The 18,948-nt window shown below is 42.7% G+C and overlaps 2 protein-coding genes across 5 annotated transcripts in view; one reads left to right on the top strand and one right to left on the bottom strand.

The window, feature by feature from the left end:
* Window positions 1-4,172: 4,172 nt before the first annotated feature.
* On the top strand, window positions 4,173-9,811 carry fbxw2 (F-box and WD repeat domain containing 2). Of its 2 annotated transcripts, none has more exons than XM_028972983.1 (7): window positions 4,173-4,661; window positions 5,997-6,502; window positions 6,951-7,145; window positions 7,624-7,757; window positions 7,864-7,950; window positions 8,139-8,308; window positions 9,176-9,811. In XM_028972983.1, exons 2-7 carry the CDS (start codon window positions 6,013-6,015, stop codon window positions 9,462-9,464), a joined length of 1,365 nt encoding a protein of 454 aa, XP_028828816.1. In that variant the 5' UTR covers window positions 4,173-4,661; window positions 5,997-6,012; the 3' UTR covers window positions 9,465-9,811. The 2 variants fall into 2 exon arrangements, with proteins under 2 accessions (XP_028828816.1, XP_028828815.1); XM_028972982.1 differs by having other exon boundaries at window positions 5,993-6,502.
* Window positions 9,812-11,141: 1,330 nt separating this feature from the next.
* The window catches only part of LOC114786117 (ras-specific guanine nucleotide-releasing factor RalGPS1), an 83,763-nt gene continuing 75,956 nt past the window's right edge, over window positions 11,142-18,948 (bottom strand). For 2 of the 3 annotated variants that reach the window (XM_028972967.1, XM_028972968.1), the window contains exons 12-20: window positions 16,254-16,380; window positions 16,011-16,162; window positions 15,859-15,907; window positions 15,475-15,555; window positions 14,480-14,585; window positions 14,222-14,314; window positions 13,534-13,639; window positions 13,336-13,427; window positions 11,142-13,254 (exon numbers count right to left, since the gene is read on the bottom strand). In XM_028972967.1, coding sequence (XP_028828800.1) covers window positions 13,225-13,254; window positions 13,336-13,427; window positions 13,534-13,639; window positions 14,222-14,314; window positions 14,480-14,585; window positions 15,475-15,555; window positions 15,859-15,907; window positions 16,011-16,162; window positions 16,254-16,380 — 836 coding nt within the window. In that variant the 3' untranslated portion in view covers window positions 11,142-13,224. The remainder of the gene's footprint in view (window positions 13,255-13,335; window positions 13,428-13,533; window positions 13,640-14,221; window positions 14,315-14,479; window positions 14,586-15,474; window positions 15,556-15,858; window positions 15,908-16,010; window positions 16,163-16,253; window positions 16,381-18,948) is intronic. The other variant, XM_028972969.1, reaches the window with a different exon arrangement.

The raw sequence follows: 18,948 nt of genomic DNA, 5'->3' as shown, positions 1-18,948 counted from the left end.
ACCATTTTGTTGTGTGCACCGTGTGCTGTGCTGCAGTGCTTCACAATGACAATAACTTCACTTTCACTGAAGCTTGTTTCACGTGATCAGAAGACTGTAAAAGCGAGGACGATTAGTGAATTACATCATTGTAATGTAATGAATTCCTCATGTGTTCTTGGGTTTTGTTTGCTCACTTATTCTGGCAAGAAGCTCCCTTGAAGAAACACAGCATGAAAACATTTCAGTAAATGTTCGAAAAAAAGATTTTCACCTGAACATCCAATGTCAAAGGAACAGGGTGGTCTTTAATCAGTTTGAAATCTTGGTTAATTAAGTGGTTTAAAAGCATTCTAAAAAGCAGTCGTCTGTGTACAGGAACATCAGGCATCTAGTCAGTCATTTTGTTACATTTTACCAGCTGGTTTTACCAGCATATCTACATACAATGAGTGAAGAAATATGCTACAATATTTATGCAAATTGGCCAAAAAAGAAGCACATTTGGTTTAGAATGCATGGTTATTAGTTGCAACATACAGTTCTTTTTGTTTTCATTTCTATGTTTCTGAAAAAAATTCTTCAAAAACTGAAAAATTGAAGGTGGTACGTGTATTGTCTTGAGGTTGCACTACATTTCTAATTTGTCCCAGTTCATGACTTAGTAATTTAACAAAATAAGTCATCTTCTGCCCTTTTCCAGCTACGGCTAATGGATATCTGAATCACGGCAATGTGGGAGAGGCTGTCTGTGACATGATTACACCCCACTCTCCTGACTCTCCTTAAACTCAATTGATTTTTTCCCTAACACTCCATTTTCACCACATAAAGACCAGCACAATGGACACACAATGAAGTTGCATTCTGACCTTGGTGCATTAATGTCTACTGAAAACAGTGTTGTGCTCTGCAGGTTCTCTGCAAATAAAGAGTGTATACCAATGGGGTATTTTTTTACATCCAATGTCTGTTCTTTTCCCAGTTGCTGAGTTAAAACACTGAAATCTGCATAATGGAATTGATATAAATATAACAAATGCTATTAAAATGTTATTATCAGACCAAAACAGGTCTTACATAATAAAAAATACTGAAATGGATGTCAGCACACGATCTGTCATCTGGCTGTTAAGGGTGATTCGTCTGGCAAGGCTTTTAAGCAATGTACATTTTTTAGCAATGTACGATGCAAACGTCATAGGCACCAATACAAACCAGTAAAACAGAATTTTCATAAAATATTGGTATCGTATGTGTAGAGAAAGAGACTGTGTTATCCTATTGTTCTCTGAGCAGCAATACAATATTGTTTTCTATCTGGAGACTTTGTGCTTATAGATCTTTCATTGGTTGTGAGGGATCAACATGCAGTTCTTGTAGCAGATTTCTAAATAGTTTTTCTCAAATTAATTTATTGACACTTTGATGTTTTAATAATTATTATTTGTGTGTCTCACACTTTTAGATTGTCCCTTCCTGAACAATTGGTATAATTGTAGTAGCCTAGTGGATAAGAAACTTGCCTATGAATCAGAAGACAAAGTCACAGGTTCAAACCCCACTTACTACCATTGTGTCCCCGAGCAAGATAGCTGCTGACTGTCCCTGAGACTACTTTTTGGTCACTCTGGATAAGAGTGTCTGATAAATGTCATAAACGTAAATTTTGTTACTATTGGCGAGATAAAAACCCTTAATTAGTTTGAGTACTGCCTAAACTTTTGCACACTACTGTATTTATATTTAATAAAAGTATTGTGTTTTTATATAGAGATTAATGGTTCTCATTCTTTTTATTTGTGTCAACCATAAAGCATCTGTCAACCATAAAACATCTGTGGTGTTCTCCCTGAAAGTTGTTGGCGGCTGTGATGTTGTTCTGACGCTCACCTGACCTCAAACACACGCTCGGAGACCCTCATTCCTTGTCTAGTGGGTGGCTGATTAAACAACACATCTGTTTGACACACACTCTATATCTGCCTGGTCCTGTCTTGCTATCATTTTTAATGGTGTATATCTGTCAAGCAGCACAGAGCGGCCTCCAGATGACTCCCACTGTCACACGAAGCTGTCTGATCCTGGGCATCCCCATGTCCCCACAAGGAATCAACTTTTATTTTTAGAAGGGAAATATGCATGATTGTGATTCAGTTGAAGTGAGGAGTGAAGACAGGCTGTTAGCACTCTTTGTGTCACTCAACATGAACAACATGCTGGCAAGAAGGAAACTGTTGATGATTGAACATCAGAATTCAGCAAGAATTAGCAAGAAGTTCTTAAATACTGAGATTCAACAAAGCAAAAGACAAAACAAAAAGGAAGCATTCTGCACATCACCCCAGTAACACCAGCCTGAGACAAAAGCATGCTGGGGACTGTGCTGCTTATAAAGACTAAATGAACAAGGTGCCCCCCAACACACACACACACGCACACAAAAGAGAGGATATAACAGTTTAATTTTTATTGAGCATTTTTCAAAAATTTAGAACATCATATTTATTATTTTTAATCAGATAATGAAAATCATTTAGTGATGTATCTCATTATGCTGGTCTTTGATGGGCCATGGGCAAATCTGTGCATTGAATGAATAATTTCACATTATTTCATTTCACAATTCAAATGTACATTGCTTTATATTTCCGTAAAGTGAAAATATAAGAATTTGGTGTTTATTTCTATTGATTTCCCCCTGCATATATACACTGCTAAAAAAATAAAAAACAACATTTAAACAACACAATAAAACTCCAAGTGAATCACACTTCTGTGAAATCAAATTTATGAAGCAACACTGACAATCAATTTCATGTGCTGTTGTGCAAATGGAATAGAAAAATTACAGACTACAACCCACACAAGTGGCTCAGGTAGTGCAGCTCATCCAGGATGGAACTTCAATGCGAGCTATAGCAAGAAGGTTTGCTGTGTCTTTCAGCGTAGTGTCTAGAGCAAGGACGCGTTACCAGGAGACAGGTCAGCACATCAGGAGACATGGAGGAGGCCGTAGGAGGGCAACATCCGAGCAGCAGGACCACTACCTCCGCCTTTGTGTAAGGAGGAACACTGCCAGAGCATTGCAAAATGACCCCCAGCAGGCCACAAATGTGCATGTGTCTGTTAAAAAAAAAGTGTCTCTCAGAAACAGACTCCATGATGGTGCTATCATGGCCCAATGTCCACAGGCGGGGGTTGTGCTTACAGCCCTACACCATGCAGCAGGTTTGGCATTTGCCAGAGAACACCAAGGCTCCATGGCACCCTGTGCTCTTCACAGATGAAAGCAGGTTCAGATTGAGCACAGATGTGACAGAGTCTGGAGACGCCATGGAAAATGTTGTGCTGCCTGAAACGTCCTCCAGTATGACTGGTTTAGCAGTGGGTCAGTAATGGTGAATGGGTCGCACAGCCATCCATGTGCTCGCCAGAGGTAGCCTGACTGTCATTAGGTACCGAGATGAGATCCACAGATCCACAGAGATCGTATGCTGGTGCGGTTGGCCCTGGATTCCTCCTAATGCAAGACAATGCTAGACATCATGTTGCTGGAGTGTGTCAGCAGTTCCTGCAAGACGAAGGCATTGATGCTAAGGACTGTCCCGCCCATTCCCCAGACCTGAATCCAATTGAGCACTTCTGGGACGTCATGTCTCACTCCATCCACCAAAGTCACATTGCACCACTGACTGTCCAGGAGTTGGCGGATGCTTTAGTCCAGTTCTGGGAGGAGATCCCTCAGGAGACCATCCGACACCTCATCAGGAGCACGTCCATGCATTGTAGGGAGGTCATACAGGCATATGGAGGCCACACACCCTACTGAGCCTCATTTCGACTTGTTTTAAGGACATTACATCAAAGTTGGATCAGCCTGTAGTATGTTTTTTTTACTTTAATTTTGAGTGTGACTCCAACTCCAGACCTCCATGGGTTGATAAATTTGATTTTTCAATATTTTTGTTTGATTTTGTTGTCAGCACATTAAAGTATGTAAAAACAAAGTATTTGTAAGAATTTCATTCATTCAGACGTAAGATGTCTTGTTTTGTGTTCCCTTTATTTATTGATTGATTTATTTTAGCAGTCCATATAAATACATATATGAGAGACGAAAAAAGAGATGCATGTCTGGCAACACACACTACCACGCCCACACACCACATACAACTTCCTGTTCCGAACTTCCTGCCGCTGTAGTTCTAGAGGACTTGCGAGGGAAGCTCCGCCGAAGCTCTCAGGCTGCGTAGCGGCAGTGCGCCTGCAGGTTTACCCGGTTAACGTATGCGCCTACGTTAAAACGCGACATAATGGCCGCAGCGCGTCCCGGTATGAGTTTGTTAATGTAGGGCCGGGCTTCCAGTTCCCCACCACCGGCAGCGGCGGCAGGAGCAGCAGCAGCAGCAGCAGCACAGACAGCCGCTCGGGCTAACAGGTTCCCGGCGGGGAGGGTGTCCACTCCTGCTTCTGCTGCCCCGTTCTCCCTAAATGCACGGCGGTATGTCCACCGCCCGGTTTGGCGGCCTTACGCGCACTTAGACTTTTGCAGCGCATCGTTTTTCTTTCTTTTTTTGTTGTTGTTGCGCGACTGCGCTGCTCCGGTGTTCTGGTTAGTTAGCCAGCCGGGCTGTTAGCCGTCATCGTTTCTGTCACCGACACGGGTTCTGCTGGAAATGGTGAGTAGCCGAGTCCGGCCTTTCTAATTCTCCCGACCGCTCAGTCGTGTTGGGAGGCAGTTGTTCGTGTCGCTCGTTCTTTGTGTCATTTTTGTGTCTGCACGCATGAAACAACACGTAGCTTATGTTAGCCATGCTAACGAGAGTAAGCAGCTGTTTTGGCGGTCTGCTCTGGAATGTTCTGTTGTGACAGCTGACCCTTTACTGACGTGAAATAAAATGTTAAAAAAAAGTAAATGCTGCTTTACCTTGGTTGTTGCTGGTGAGTATAATTTACTTACACGCCGCCTAAACATCATGTCGCCAGTAGGGGTGCGACCGAAAAAAAAAGTAGCTTTGAGCTTTGCAGGTATCTAGTCTCGATGTGTTGGAGTTAAAGGAACCGTGTATATTGGGCCAGTCGTGGGCCGAGCGGGTGAGGAAGCGGCTCACCAGGGGTAAAAAGCAGGGGACTCACTTCACCGTGTGCACAGGGTGCTGCGCTGTGGTGTCACGCGTGACAGCTGATGTGACACTTTCACTGATGTAGCCATTTTTAAAGAGACAGTAGTAATATTTACACACTCACAGACTCTATATTGTTTCATGAATTGCAGTGATTTGCATTGTTTTTTTTTTCGGATACAGTTTTTCATGTCATGATTGTGTCCAAGTGAACTGTCCTCCAGTCTATCATAAAATTATATCATCGCTATTCTGGACAAAATGTCACATCCTGTTCCCACTCCTGCTTGCCAGCATGAAAAACAAAAACCTAATTATATTGCACTTTTGCTCTACTTTACTATTCCTCTGTCATCTTCTATCACTGTAAAAATACCTAATAGTCTTTAACAGGTTATGGTTTGTGTTCATGTAGAATGAGGTGTGCGATTATGTATTACGGTATGGTTATGAGCATTGGCGTAGAGTTGTATTACTTTGCAATATTTGTTTACAAATAAAAATAAAAACACCTGGCAACCCACATCTTACATTCAATTTCCTGATGCAATAGTTTTGTGACAAAATGACAAGCGAGATCCAATAAAAATTAATTTCATGTCAGTTGCGAATAGCTTGCTGTCATTTTAAATCTCCAGTTGAAAGTGAAGTGATTGTCATTGTGAAGCACAGCACAAAATGTGTCCTCTGCTTTTAACCATCACCCTTGGTGAGCAGTGGGCAGCCGTGACAGGCGCCCAGGGAGCAGTGTGGGGGGACGGTGCTTTGCTCAGTGGAACCTCAGTGGCACCTTGGCGGCTCGGGATCCTTAACCGCTAGGCCACCACTGGCCCTGATCTAGATTCATGTTTCCTGGTGATTTTATTGTTTGGGTCATCCTTTCACAGGTAGACGCTCTCATGTGCTCATGGAGAAGGTGGCCTTTGAGGGGTGGCTGGAATCAGTCTCTGCCTCCTTCCTCATGCTGAACGACCAGCAGAGGAATCAGTCGCTTGACCGCCTGATCTCCATAAGCGGCGCAGTCCAGCTGAGGCACCTGTCCAATGGCCTGGAGACTCTGCTGAAGCGAGACTTCCTGCGGCTGCTGCCTCTGGAGCTGGCCTTCTACCTGCTTCGCTGGCTGGACCCCGATACCTTGCTCACCTGCTGCCTGGTATGTAAGCAGTGGAACAAGGTGATCAGCGCTTGCACAGAGGTGTGGCAGGGCGTGTGCAAAGACCTGGGCTGGCGGATTGATGAGTCCATCCAGGATGCTGTGCACTGGAAGAACATGTACTTGAAGGCCAAGCTGCGAATGAAGCAGTTGAGGGAAGAGGATGCCTTTGAGACGTCCTCTTTGATAGGGCACAGTGCCCGGGTCTATGCCCTCTACTACAGGGATGGTCTTCTGTGCACAGGTAGGTCTTCCTAAGCCAGGTTCTTCTTATATTCAGTTATGTATTTATCAGAACTAGAAATGTAATATCCTGGCTGGAAATCTTGTAGTTCTGTACCATCAACAATGTTGGTTTTGCTCCTTGATAGTTTGGCAGAAAAATATCTTGATTGCATTTTCATTTTCCCTGAATGCACAGACACTATAAAAAGTGTCTGTGTTGTGTATTCAAACAAGATATTATATTTAAAATGACTACCTTGTGATGTGATTCCATAAAAAATTCCTTTCTATCTATTTGAGAGGATCTTGCATCTGTGAAGTGCAGCATCCATCTTTCTTAACATAACTGAATTGCATTTTACTCATTTTTTTGTAGTTCTTTGTCTGTGTGTGTCTAGTGTAGCAGAATAAATTCTTAATCTGTCTGAGGTTTGTGTTCTCACCTGAGGGCGGTACTTGTTCCACAGGCTCAGATGACCTCTCTGCCAAATTATGGGATGTTCGGACCGGGCAGTGTATTTATGGAATCCAGACACACACCTGTGCTACTGTCAAGTTTGATGAACAGAAGCTGGTGACCGGCTCCTTTGACAACACCATTGCATGCTGGGAGTGGAGCACAGGTGCCAAAATTCAGCAGTTTCGTGGACACACAGGAGCAGGTGGGTTTTCAACAAAAAAAAAAAAAAGGAGAGGTATCAGGTTCATCAGAGGCTCACTGATTTCAGTTCATTCAGCACAGCAGACCTTGTTTGTAGCTACAGCTGTGCAGGATGCTCAAACATTTAAAAAAAAAAAAAATATATATATATATATATATATATATATATGTGTGTGTGTGTATATATATATATATATATATATATTTTTTTTTTCCCCTGTCTGAAATGCATCTTGGTGTTTTTAGAATCGCAGGAATGTTTTTGTAATAGCATCATAAAGTAAATGTAGAGTGTTGTACCGATAATTGTCTGGAGAGATGAACCCATTCTGCAAACATGTTTTGAAATGTTTACCCCTCAAGACTAATAACTGCTTTTGTGTGATGTATTAAATGGTGTTCCTAGTGTTGCATGACTGTTGTGTTTGCATTTGCCTTGATCGTTTAATGTCTGCTTACATTTTTCTTCGTTTTTGCAGTGTTCAGCGTGGACTACAACGATGAGCTGGACACACTGGTGAGTGGCTCAGCAGACTTCACGGTGAAGGTATGGGCTCTGTCTGCGGGGAACTGCCTCAACACTCTAACTGGGCACACTGAATGGGTCACTAAGGTTGGTTTTCTCCTAAAAATTCGCTCTTTGTCTAATCCTTCATAGAGATACAGGGAAGCAGGTTAAATATGAAACAAAGGGGAATAATGTTTTTTGTCATTTGAAGGTTCTTCTCCAGAAGAGCCAGGTGGAATCCATGATGCACAGTCCTGGAGATTACATTCTCCTGAGTGCTGATAAATATGAAATCAAGGTAAGGTATTGAAAGCACATATGATTTACTAGTTTAATGTGTGTGTAGCAAATCAATATTTTCCAGCTGGCAATACACAAAATGTCCACAAGGGGTCCTTAATGCCGCACTTCACTGCTGAACCTGCGGCTTCAGCAGTGTTTACCATTCACTGAAAACGGCTGAACTCATTTCTGTTGTTTCAACAGGTCTGGCCTATCGGCAGGGAGATCAACTGTAAGTGCTTGAAGACGCTGACCGTGTCAGAAGACCGCAGCGTCTGCTTGCAGCCACGCCTACAGTTTGATGGACGCTACATTGTCTGTAGCTCAGACCTGGGCGTGTATCTGTGGGACTTTGCTAGCTTTGACATTCTCAGGTAACAGTAAATACTCTGTACAGCATCAAGCACAATGCATTCACTAATCCTTGACACTCTTGGTCTAAATGCAGTTTTACATCCACTGTACGTTTCTCCATTTTCCTTTTGTGTGAGGAGAACTTTACATCATTATGTTCAGCAGAATCTCTTATCCAGAGAAATCTAGGATCAGTCAAGTGTCTTGATCAATGGTAGTCACATGTGCCACAGTCTCGCTGATCATGTCAGGGTCTTTTCATTGAGTTTGACTGATTTATGAAAAATATTTTTTTATACCTTGTTACACTAAGTACCATCCCACACAAGATGTAATTCTCTCACAAATGTTATTAAAATGACATTTTATTTGACCTGTTTTCACTCATACTGCACCAGGATCCTGTTTATTCTGACCCACTTTGAGTTGAGTTGAGGTGAGGTTTACAATGCACATTATAACAGTGCTCAATGCCTCTAGTGAGCAGCCAAATACGAGAGTGGAGAGGAAGAAATCTTGAGAGAAACCAAGGCTGCAAGGGGAAGCCATCCTCCTCTGGTCAGCACAAAATCACCCGGGGATGACCCATGTCAGGTCACATATGTAGTGCAGTGTAAGCTGCATCCAGGGGAAGTCAAGGTAGCAGTGTCCAGTTTTAAAGTCCGTTAATGTAGTAAACAAGAGAGATCTTAACCGGTGTCAACATATGACTTGAGGAGACCATGCACATGCAAACAGAATGATTCTGTAAACTGTAAAATTTGTACATTGGTTTGGGTTTGTGGGTAAGAGCCGACATGCTTTAGAAGTGTTATTCTTACATGAAACCTGAATTGTATTTTCTTCTTCTCTCTTTCCTTTCATCTATCGGTCGTGGACCCATTTAGAGTGATCAAAACACAAGATCCCTCCAGCCTCTCCCTGCTGAGTTTCGGGGAGGTGTTCTCCCTGCTGTTTGACAACAGCTTCCTGTACGTTATGGACCTGAGGACTGAAACCATTACAGGCCGCTGGCCCCTGCCGGCCTATCGCAAGTCCAAGCGGGGCTCTAGCTTCCTCCCCGGCGTCACCACCTGGCTGAACGGACTGGACGGGAAGAATGACTCAGGCCTGGTGTTCGCCACCAGCATGCCTGACCATAGCATTCATTTAGTTCTCTGGAAGGAGAACGGATAGAGCTTATGGAACACAGACGGAGGTGGTAAATGGGTGCTTTCTTCTTGAAACCTGCAGCCAACCAACTTCGATATTGCATGGACCAAAGTGGGTTTTTTTTTCCCTCCCCCCTCTCCAATTCACTTGCTCTTGTATACACATACATCTTGCATCCTTTTCTTCTGGGTATTGTAAGTAGACATGCTGATGCAGCAGAGGCTTCGCTGAAGACCGGGTGGAGAGGCGCAGGATGCCAGCTACAGTGCTTTGGCTTACAAGCCCTGTGACTGCAGCCATCAAAGCTAAGTCTGTGACAGCAGTGGTTGCTCTGTGTCGTCACATTATGCTTCTGTCCCTCGGCTGATGTCAGCACTGCTTTTTTTTTTTTTTTTTTTTTTTTTAAACCTGGACTCAAGAGGGGAAATGTAGCCTTAAAGTACCTGTCTAACTTTTCTTCAATCTCTACCACAGAGGTCAATAGGTCATCCATGGTAATAGCTGTTGGATAAAGCTATTGATATCTTAAGATGCTAATTAACAAATTACCACATTGTTTGGAAAAATTAACATTTTGCATGTCTACATGCTTCCTTTCATATCCCTTTATTTCTCTAATGCTGAGAGAGCAATGGTGCACATTTTTACAGTTCAACAGCTTGTTTGAGTTAGGACGTTTTTCTTTTCTTTCTGGAAAAATGTATAATTAGTTTTGTGCCTTTTTATTTGAATATATTGTTACCTGCAATATAGGCAAATCCATACAATTCTAAAATGAAACCCATTTGCAATAAGACATATGAATAAGGGTATGTGTTTTAATCTAAATTTTAAAACAGTCATAGCCACTATAATCATTTTTTAGTAAAATAATCCAAAATCGATTTTTTTTTTTTCTTTTTTCTTTCCACTGGTATGTAATAGTATTACATGTCCTGGAATATAGGCTGATTGGCCAGTGTAAGCAACTTAGTCTTAACCTGTGTGTGGCTCTCATCTAGAAAAATCTCTGCTGTTCATGTCTTCCACAGGCCAGGAAACATCTGTGTCTGACGCATCAGTCTCTTTATTTTCAGTACATGAGATGCTCTCTGCATACAGTCCATGCCTCACAACACGGGAAAACCAGTATATATCCTTACTATAACACTCACTCATTTTGCCATAGCCAATGACACCATACATCTAGGCTTCAGGTTTGTTGGTTGTATAACATACTGACTTTCAAATAAATGAAAGTAGCTAACTGGTCTGGTTGAGTGTGTGGGAGGTTGTGGGCATGACTGAAAATGTTCACCAGGAACTGGACCAACAACCCTGGAATCTGTAACTTAGCGGTATTCCTTTGTCACAATGTTACACATTTACATTTTGGGTGTTTTTCTGTTGACTTGTGAAGCAAACTGAATGACTGGTTTGGGTTATTTTTAAAATAATCATAAGATTTCTACCTCACTGTGTGTAAAACAAAAAACAGCAGGATGAGAGAATGAGGTAGGCCACTCAAAATCTTAGTCCTGTAGGGTGCCAGAGATTATCAGTGAGATCAAATCAGGCTATAATCAGATTTCAGATTATTTTGATTTGATTTGAAAAGATTAACACAAAGCACCTTGTAGCCTAGTGACTTTTAATACACAATCCAGTGTCATCATTTTAAGCTGATAAAATACAGCAACGCACATCAATGCAGAGGTAAGAAATAATATTGGAAAATATTCACAGGGCATTACCATCAAGGTGTAACTTTTTCACAGTCACAAACCAGACACCAGAAAACCTAGAAACACAAAAATTACATGCAGTGTCAAGTTATTACATTGTCATGTATTTAATAAAATAAAAATACAAAAAAAAAAAACATAAATAAATGATTACGTGACACGTACGTTCATAAGTCAACAGCGTGAGCTGAAAGCAGCTCACATTTTTGTCAAAAATAAAAATATGTACAGAAGCACTTGTCATACCGGCCGTAAAAACAAATTCAAAATGACAATGATCAACTTAAAACTGTACAAAGGTAACAGCAATTTAATAATAATACTCTTCTTGGTGGGAAGATACAGACATTCACATGATAAAAGAAGTACTCACAGTACTAACAGACATCTGGAAGTGAACAGCGGACGGGCGAGTAAAGCTGCGGTTCACAGCCAGTCCTCCACACCCCCATGACTGCGAACCATGCAGAACCGCGCACCTTCCGCAGGCACCAATACGAACATCAGCAGTACAATAATGATTCTTCGCTTTATTTCACATCCTGAACACGACATCAGAACAGCCCTCAGCTTCATCGGAACCTTACTTCAGACGTAATGCTGCGGAGAACCATTTCTTTTAAGAAAAAAAAAAAGAAATGGTTTCACACGTACCTTTATTAAATGAAATGTTATCAGAAGGTAATCAGAGTCAGTGACTCTGCATGTGACGTGATTGTCAAATCATTTGTGATGGGCCCCATTTTATATATATATAAAACAAAATAATAAAAAATCACAACGGCAAAACTTTAACCTTCCAATCAGTCTTGCCATTAATTATTTCAGGGATGTACCTGTTTGGTCAGATTTAAGGTCCCCGCATTTTCAGACCATGCACTTTTAAAGCAAAACATAAAACCAAAAATAAAATTAAATAAAAACGTAGAGAAGTAAACAAATTTCCTTTTAAAATCTGATCATCTCTACCCACCAAATGCTCGCGTGTATTTACATGATCGTACTCCCAGCATCCTCACAGCTACATGCCAGTGATATGGACAAACATCTTGCTAATGCAGCTACAGATTATGTTACAAATAAGTACAAAAGTTCCAGGTTCACTTAACTTTGGAGTCCTTGTGAAGAGGTTTTTGAAAACACCATTCTGGTTTGATAAAATCCCAGCAATGTACGTGGGCTATTTTTATTCTTGTTCTTTTGCCCTCAGTGTTTCTGAGATATTTTGATCAAATCTGACCTCCTACCAAATTCAAACAAGCTGCTTTTCAGGTGAATCACTAAGTCCAGCTGGCATCTGGCTGAAGGTCATCCTGATGGCACGCAGCTCTTGTTTAATGATGTGACTTGGAATATTTGTGTCATGTGATGCCTGCTGTCATGCTCTGTCACTTGTCATGAACTGGGCACCATGTTCGGAGGCTAAATTTTCTGTTCTGAATGTTTGTTCTGGTGCACTTAATGAAACCGTTCTGAGCCAGACATCATCCAGAACCTCAGCGTCTGCTCAGAGATCCTGAGTCTCTGGACTGATGCAGCATTTCTTCTACATTAACAGTTTACCAGTGGTGGTGACTCACTTATTTCTAGAGTGTAAAGGATTGACAGTTTCCTGTTCACTAACACTTTACCTTTTTTTCACCTGTGTGTATCACTTTATATGCGATTCATTTTTAGAGAACCCAACATGGGCTGTAGGATGTGCTCACTCACATATTTACAGACACACATAGGCTTGCATGCACGCACACACACACACACACACACACACACACACACAAAAAGCTTCCACATAAGGCAGGGTGTGGAGGGGCTGCTCTTTCCTCCCCCTAAAGTCCTCTGTGATCCACTCAAAATTTTGAAATACATCTTCCTGGGGGATTTCCCAGCAGCACAGGTGCTGAAGTGAAGTGATGTAAAGAGAAGTGAAGTGAGTGACACGTCACGTCTGTTCATGTTCTTCACTCAGCCGCCTACACACATCTAAGCGTGTTCCTCTTCCATGTGAAAGGGCTTTGGCACTGGCGCACCGCATACAGCTGGAGTGTTTGGGCGTCCCTTTATTCAAATGACATGAGATTGGCTGGTATCTGGTGGGAAGATGAAGAGTAGGGGAACGTTAATGTTTAGCACTCTCCGGGTGGAGCTGATCGGTTGGTGTCAGACCCCACCTTAGGCCGGTTGCTCCTGCAGGCCTCCTCCAGGTGCTTGTGCCAGAGGATCGCTGAGAACCTGGAACCCGTCTGAAACTTGTAAACATTTCCTGAAACGAACAGAGACTTCACTGACTCCATATCGGGCGGACTCAACAGATTCTTTATAAATTTAACAAACACTGCACTGACTAATTTCAATACTCTGAACCTCACCCTTGTCTGGGTTGTTCAGCTGGAACATGTTGGGCCGCGCCGGGTCGTCCGGTAGAACCACCATCCAGCCCATCACCGAGACCTTCTTACACGGGGTGGATTTGTACTGCAGAGCAGAGTCAGCAAGTCAGGTTTTCATCACAGCAGAACAATAACAACACAGAAACATGTTTTTCTACTTTACACTGCAAAGTTATGCATTTATACAGATGTATACCAGTCAAAATTTCTGGCACCAAATTTATTCTTCCATTATCTGACTTTGACAGTGCAGAACATCACTATCACATAACACACGGGAGGCTATATAGTAAAACAAAATATTATAGTAAAAGAATGTATAGTCAACTAAATAAACTGTTTAATATTCCAGTCTCTTCAAAGTGGTGGACATTTGTTGTGGTGGCAGCATTACACACACTTGGTTTCTCTCATCTACCCTCATCATCTCTAATGAATCTCTAATGAATATTTCTCAGTCCTGAAAGAAAGAGAGTCTATGTTGAAGACTTGTCAGTGCTTTTCCAACACTCACGTTAAGAAGAGTCTCATGACAATAGCGCACAAACATTTGTCTGGTCAAGTAAAATCAAAAGCAGAGCATGTGCACTACTGCAGTGCCTGTGTGTAGCGGGATTATTAATCCTGGTGTTCCAGTAAAAGGACTGACAGCGGCGAACATGCTCACATGTTTCCTCTCGGAGCCCCTCAGCGCTTTGGCCCCGTAAAAGGTCAGGGTTGAGCCCGACAAAGAGATCCAGAACCGCGTCCATGACGAGAGCTGAACAAAAAGCACAGAACAAAAGGCGGTTACTCCACCAGAATCATTTTACCTGATAGGATCGCTCCTTTGAACAAGAGGAGCCAATCAGCACCGATCACACAGCAGTGAGAATAAATATTATTTCCCGGAGTTTGGAAAGGAGGTGAGAATGTCAGGATTTACCTTTGGTTTCCTGCCCTCCTTCAGCAAGGTCTTCCTCCGCAGAGGACCCTCAATAATGATGTTCCCTGCTTCAGAGCACCCATGTCCCTGCTCAGCTCCTGATGGACTGTGAAGGGATGAAGAGGCAAGGGAGAACGTAAAAATAGATTTTTTTCTACTACACTATTAAAGGCCAACCAGCAGTCACTATTACTTCCTGTTTTTTTTCCAACCAGTTTTCATGACATGACCGCGTGATTAAATGAACACAGGAGGTAAGAACAAGTGTCTAGTTGGCCTCTGACCCCCAGCTGACCCAGACAACCCATCCCAACATAGGTGAAGTGGGCTCATAATCCCTTTTCTGCACTGACAGTCAGAACGGCTGGTGGTCGGTAATCATCTAACAGAATAAAGACCAATGTGAGTGAAGAACTGGTGGGTTTAAAGAAAATAATAAGAAACGAACCAACAAACAAACAAACAAATAAATAACTAAAATCCACCGGTGCTGCACAACTACAAATCAAAGTGGTGCCAGACAGTAATCTTAGCAAGTAATGAGGTGAAAGTTCAGAGTTAAAATGAGTCCTGGGTGAATGTCTGCTTTTGGTGAAGTGCTGGTATAGGATCTGTGCCCCCCCCCTCCCCTCACTGAACATGGCTCAGATTCACACTCATATTTACAGTAATATCTCAATGTCAATCAGTTCCCTACACAGTGTGAGCTGCATGAGGCAGCTGAAGCACTTTTCCACAACACAAACACCACAGAGATCTAAAACCATCGGGGTCCGGAGGGAGAGGACCCCACCAAGAGGTGACTGTGAGAGAGACGGTCACTGGACCACTGGAGAAGGGTGGGGGGGGCGGAGGACGCCTCGAAGTCGGAGGTGGACAGAATGACAGAGACAGAAAGAAAGAAAAGCGAGACACCGCATGCAGAGGCATGAGACCCCCGGGGATGAATGACACATGGTGTGACCTTTGACCCTCCACCTTTAAGAGCACTGTACCTGTAGACATAGCTGCGGCTCCGGGGGGAACTGCGGAGGGGGACCCTCCAGTTGGGGCCCAGTGTGGCGTACATGCGCCCCCTGTTTGCACATTTGCCACAGTCAGTTAGACCCCCAAAATCAGCCTCCGCTCCATGATGGAGCACCAAGAGAGTTAATCAGCATTACCCTTATACTACTCCACCATGATCTGGTCTGTGCAAATAAATACAGGGTTGGGGGCAAGATGGAGATGCTGGGGTACACTACTTCAGTTCAGCACATTTCAACGTCAATACAGTCACAGCGCAGTTACTACAGTAAAACATGGACATGAAGCAACGCACACACTGACAGTAAGCTGTAGTCAGAAAAATCAATAAAGCACCGGCAGTCAACTCTCACCTTTCCACTCCGGGTGAGAGATCTTCACAGAACGAACTTTCACTGCTCCCTGTACACAGTAAAACCACTGGATATGTGAAGCACTGCACTAACTGGCTGGTGTGGTTTTCTCTACACATTTCAAGGCAAATGTATGAAATAATAATACAGACCTAGAGACAGACCATTGGAAACGGAAGAGTTGGGAACGTTGTTCCGGGCGGGGCTCTGAAACTCGAGGAAGCTGTCGTCCAGCAGATGCCGAGGTTTCTCAATGGGGAAAGTGGCACTTTTGCTTTCCACAACTCCAAACTGGCACATCATGCTACAAGAGAGGGACACCCGGAAAGCATGAACACCAATTAGAAATCTGAAAGCGACGCGAAACAGCAGGACTTAGTAGGTGCAAGACGTACTTATTGCCCAGGCTGTGACTCTTACGGTGTCGCGAGGGAGGAGGGGTGGGTATGTGAACCCCCACCGAGGCATCGGGGCAGGTGGGCCGGCGGTTAAACCTCACAGAGGTCGCCACTTCAGATGGACCTGGGACCGAAAGAGAGCAAGAGAGGGAGGTTATTCTTCCCACCTCTAGAGGGAGACAAATTCACTGACATCAGCCCAAAGCCAGAGAATGTGCTTCACACTTACAATTACATTTACAGTCACAGTTACATCAGTTCTGATTCGTGGATCTGGCAGATGTGACCAGACAAAATCTTTATTTACATTCACTGTGCAAAGTATAGTTTAAGCATAGTGTACGCCTTGTACATCGGAAGGTTGTAGGTTCAAATCCCGAATCCCCACTGAGCAAAGCACCGTCCCCACACACTGTTCCCCGGGCACCTGTCGTGGCTGCCCACTGCTCACTAAGGGTGTACATAATCTGCACTTTGTGTATTGTTTGAACTTATTTTTTTGCATAATCCATTTATCTAGGTAAAAAATAAAAAAAATCAATTTAATGAATTAATTCAATTAAATATTCATATAAATATAAATATTATGAGATCCTTGTTACCATTATGCTCATTAAGACAATGTGGTCAACAAAAGCTGTGGTCTCAAAAAAGTATTGGAAAATTGTTTTGTATTCATCCCAACACAAACACACAATTCATATTATCAGAATTCTTCTAGCTCCTTTTTTTGCATATTGTGTTCACTTTGCCCATCATGATGTCCACAATCACTCCACAAATCCACAATATAAACAGCTCATTCACACCAGGAAGTGTGGGAAGAGCCGGTGAATGTCCACTGTAGGCACAGCAACAGTTTTATAAGGCTGTTCTCATTAGCAACTGCAGTTTGTGGTAAGCCCTGTTAATTCTGCAATTTCATTTTTATGTGTGCTGCAGAAAAATAGGCTGCTTTCTTGCTTCCTGTGTCGGTGTTATGCAAACATGTGCTTCACCGTGGCTTGTTAAAAAGAGAGCCTCTTAATCTGCAATATGTTCATGCAGTCTGCATGAAGCTGCTCAGTACTACAAACACGTCCGTTGTTTCTTTAAACCACGTTGATATCTACCAGACAGGAGAAGAAAGTTCTGTTTCACTGTTTCAAAAGTCACTCCTCACTTGGGTGACATTCCTTATCTTACAAAAACAGCAATTTCATTCATTTAAAAAAGATACAGAACAGACCTCTGCACATTATTCATGTTGGTGTGTATTGACTGTCGTTCTGATCGCATGTTGGACGTATCAGTGTGTCAATGATTGGGCATGACTCAAGCGACGGCAGCAAGCCATTCACTGTTCCATTGCAGCTTCTGAGGAACATCCACACGATGTAAAAACCAGTTCATCATGGAATGGCATGGCTTTCCTCCCGAATTAAGGTTTGAATCTGAAGGGACACTTCAAATCGACTACTGCTAGCATTTGGGACCCAAAAACCATAACGCTCCCTCACTCACTGCTTTAAGTTTCTTTCATAAAGGCAAGAGCAACATTCAAAAACAGTGGGGTGTAAAAGTTGCTCAAAATGTTTATTACTGTAAATAGTGGTGCAGATGATGATCACCAAAATATATGATCACCAAATTTCCTTAATTTTTTTAAGAAAGATTACATTGCCCTTCTGCCCTAATTTATAGGTACAAAATACAAAATTTTGGGCAAAATGCTTCTGCAAGATTCTTAGGTCGTCTTGCATGTGCTGCTCTTTTGATATCGGACAAGCAGAGTTCAAACATTCACAGGGCAGACATCAAATCAGTCCAATATACACTGCACAATTACAGCAAGGAAATGTGTTTAGGGTTAATGGCAAGATTTATGGTCCTCTGGTAGCAGTTAGTTGATTGCTGTAATTCAGTGTTATGGTGTGCAGATGCTTTGGGTTTGGTAACGAACTCTACGCATTGGCAGGAAGCACATCCTGGTGTGGAAAGTTCCTGCTACTTGGGTACACAAAGAAAAGAGGTTGTTCTGTAGACATGACATGACCTGTAAATCACAACCTTTTGGCCTTCAAATCGGTCCTCTTTGTATGGATAGGAAGTGCCTGGATAAAAACAGATGCCACAGGAATAAATGAAAATCTGTACATTAAAAGACCTGAAGAGACTTGTATAAGATGCGGGAAAAGAAAGCATATCCTGATCTGTACAACACGTCTGGGTGTTGAAGTCAGCAGGCGCCGAACACATAAACGTTTCACCGAATCCCAGAGTCGCTGGATTTTTACAACGGCCAACCCAACACTAAACCGTACGTTGTAAAACAGAGAGGAAGATTTAGAGTGGGCCACGCTCACTCTCAAGGGAAGACATACTGCAGATCTTGCAGAAGTGCTGAAGTTCAGCAACCCACCACAGCAGACGGCCTGCAGCCAGGAGATGTTACTTGTTCTGGAAGAGTCAAGTCTTTGCTATGACCTGGTAATCCCACATGATCATCAGGGCTGGGATTTCTTGCACCGCTTTGTGTCCTTGCAACCAAACATTGACATGTGGTATTGTGGAAAGTCACTATAGCAGATTAAAGCATGATGGTTGCTTTGGTTTTGACGAATGTGAGGTTGAACTGCAAGACTGACCAAGACTGCAAGACTGATGTGTATTAGCAACAAAACACTTTCTGACAATTGACATTTTACTGGTT

Source organism: Denticeps clupeoides, chromosome 3 (assembly GCF_900700375.1).
Source record: "Denticeps clupeoides chromosome 3, fDenClu1.1, whole genome shotgun sequence".
In the NCBI taxonomy this organism is placed as follows: Eukaryota; Metazoa; Chordata; class Actinopteri; order Clupeiformes; family Denticipitidae; genus Denticeps; species Denticeps clupeoides.
The sequence above is the reverse complement of the archived record's forward strand: the minus strand, read 5'-3'. Positions and strand labels throughout refer to the sequence as shown.

What these genes read in the sequence shown, in the direction of transcription:
- fbxw2 (XM_028972983.1), top strand. Translation starts at nt 6,013, where the DNA reads ATGGAGAAGGTGGCCTTTGAGGGGTGGCTGGAATCAGTCTCTGCCTCC. An exon ending in GGATGGTCTTCTGTGCACAG is followed by an intron (nt 6,503 to 6,950) that starts GTAGGTCTTCCT and finishes CTTGTTCCACAG; the next exon opens with GCTCAGATGACCTCTCTGCC. An exon ending in CTGATAAATATGAAATCAAG is followed by an intron (nt 7,951 to 8,138) that starts GTAAGGTATTGA and finishes TTGTTTCAACAG; the next exon opens with GTCTGGCCTATCGGCAGGGA.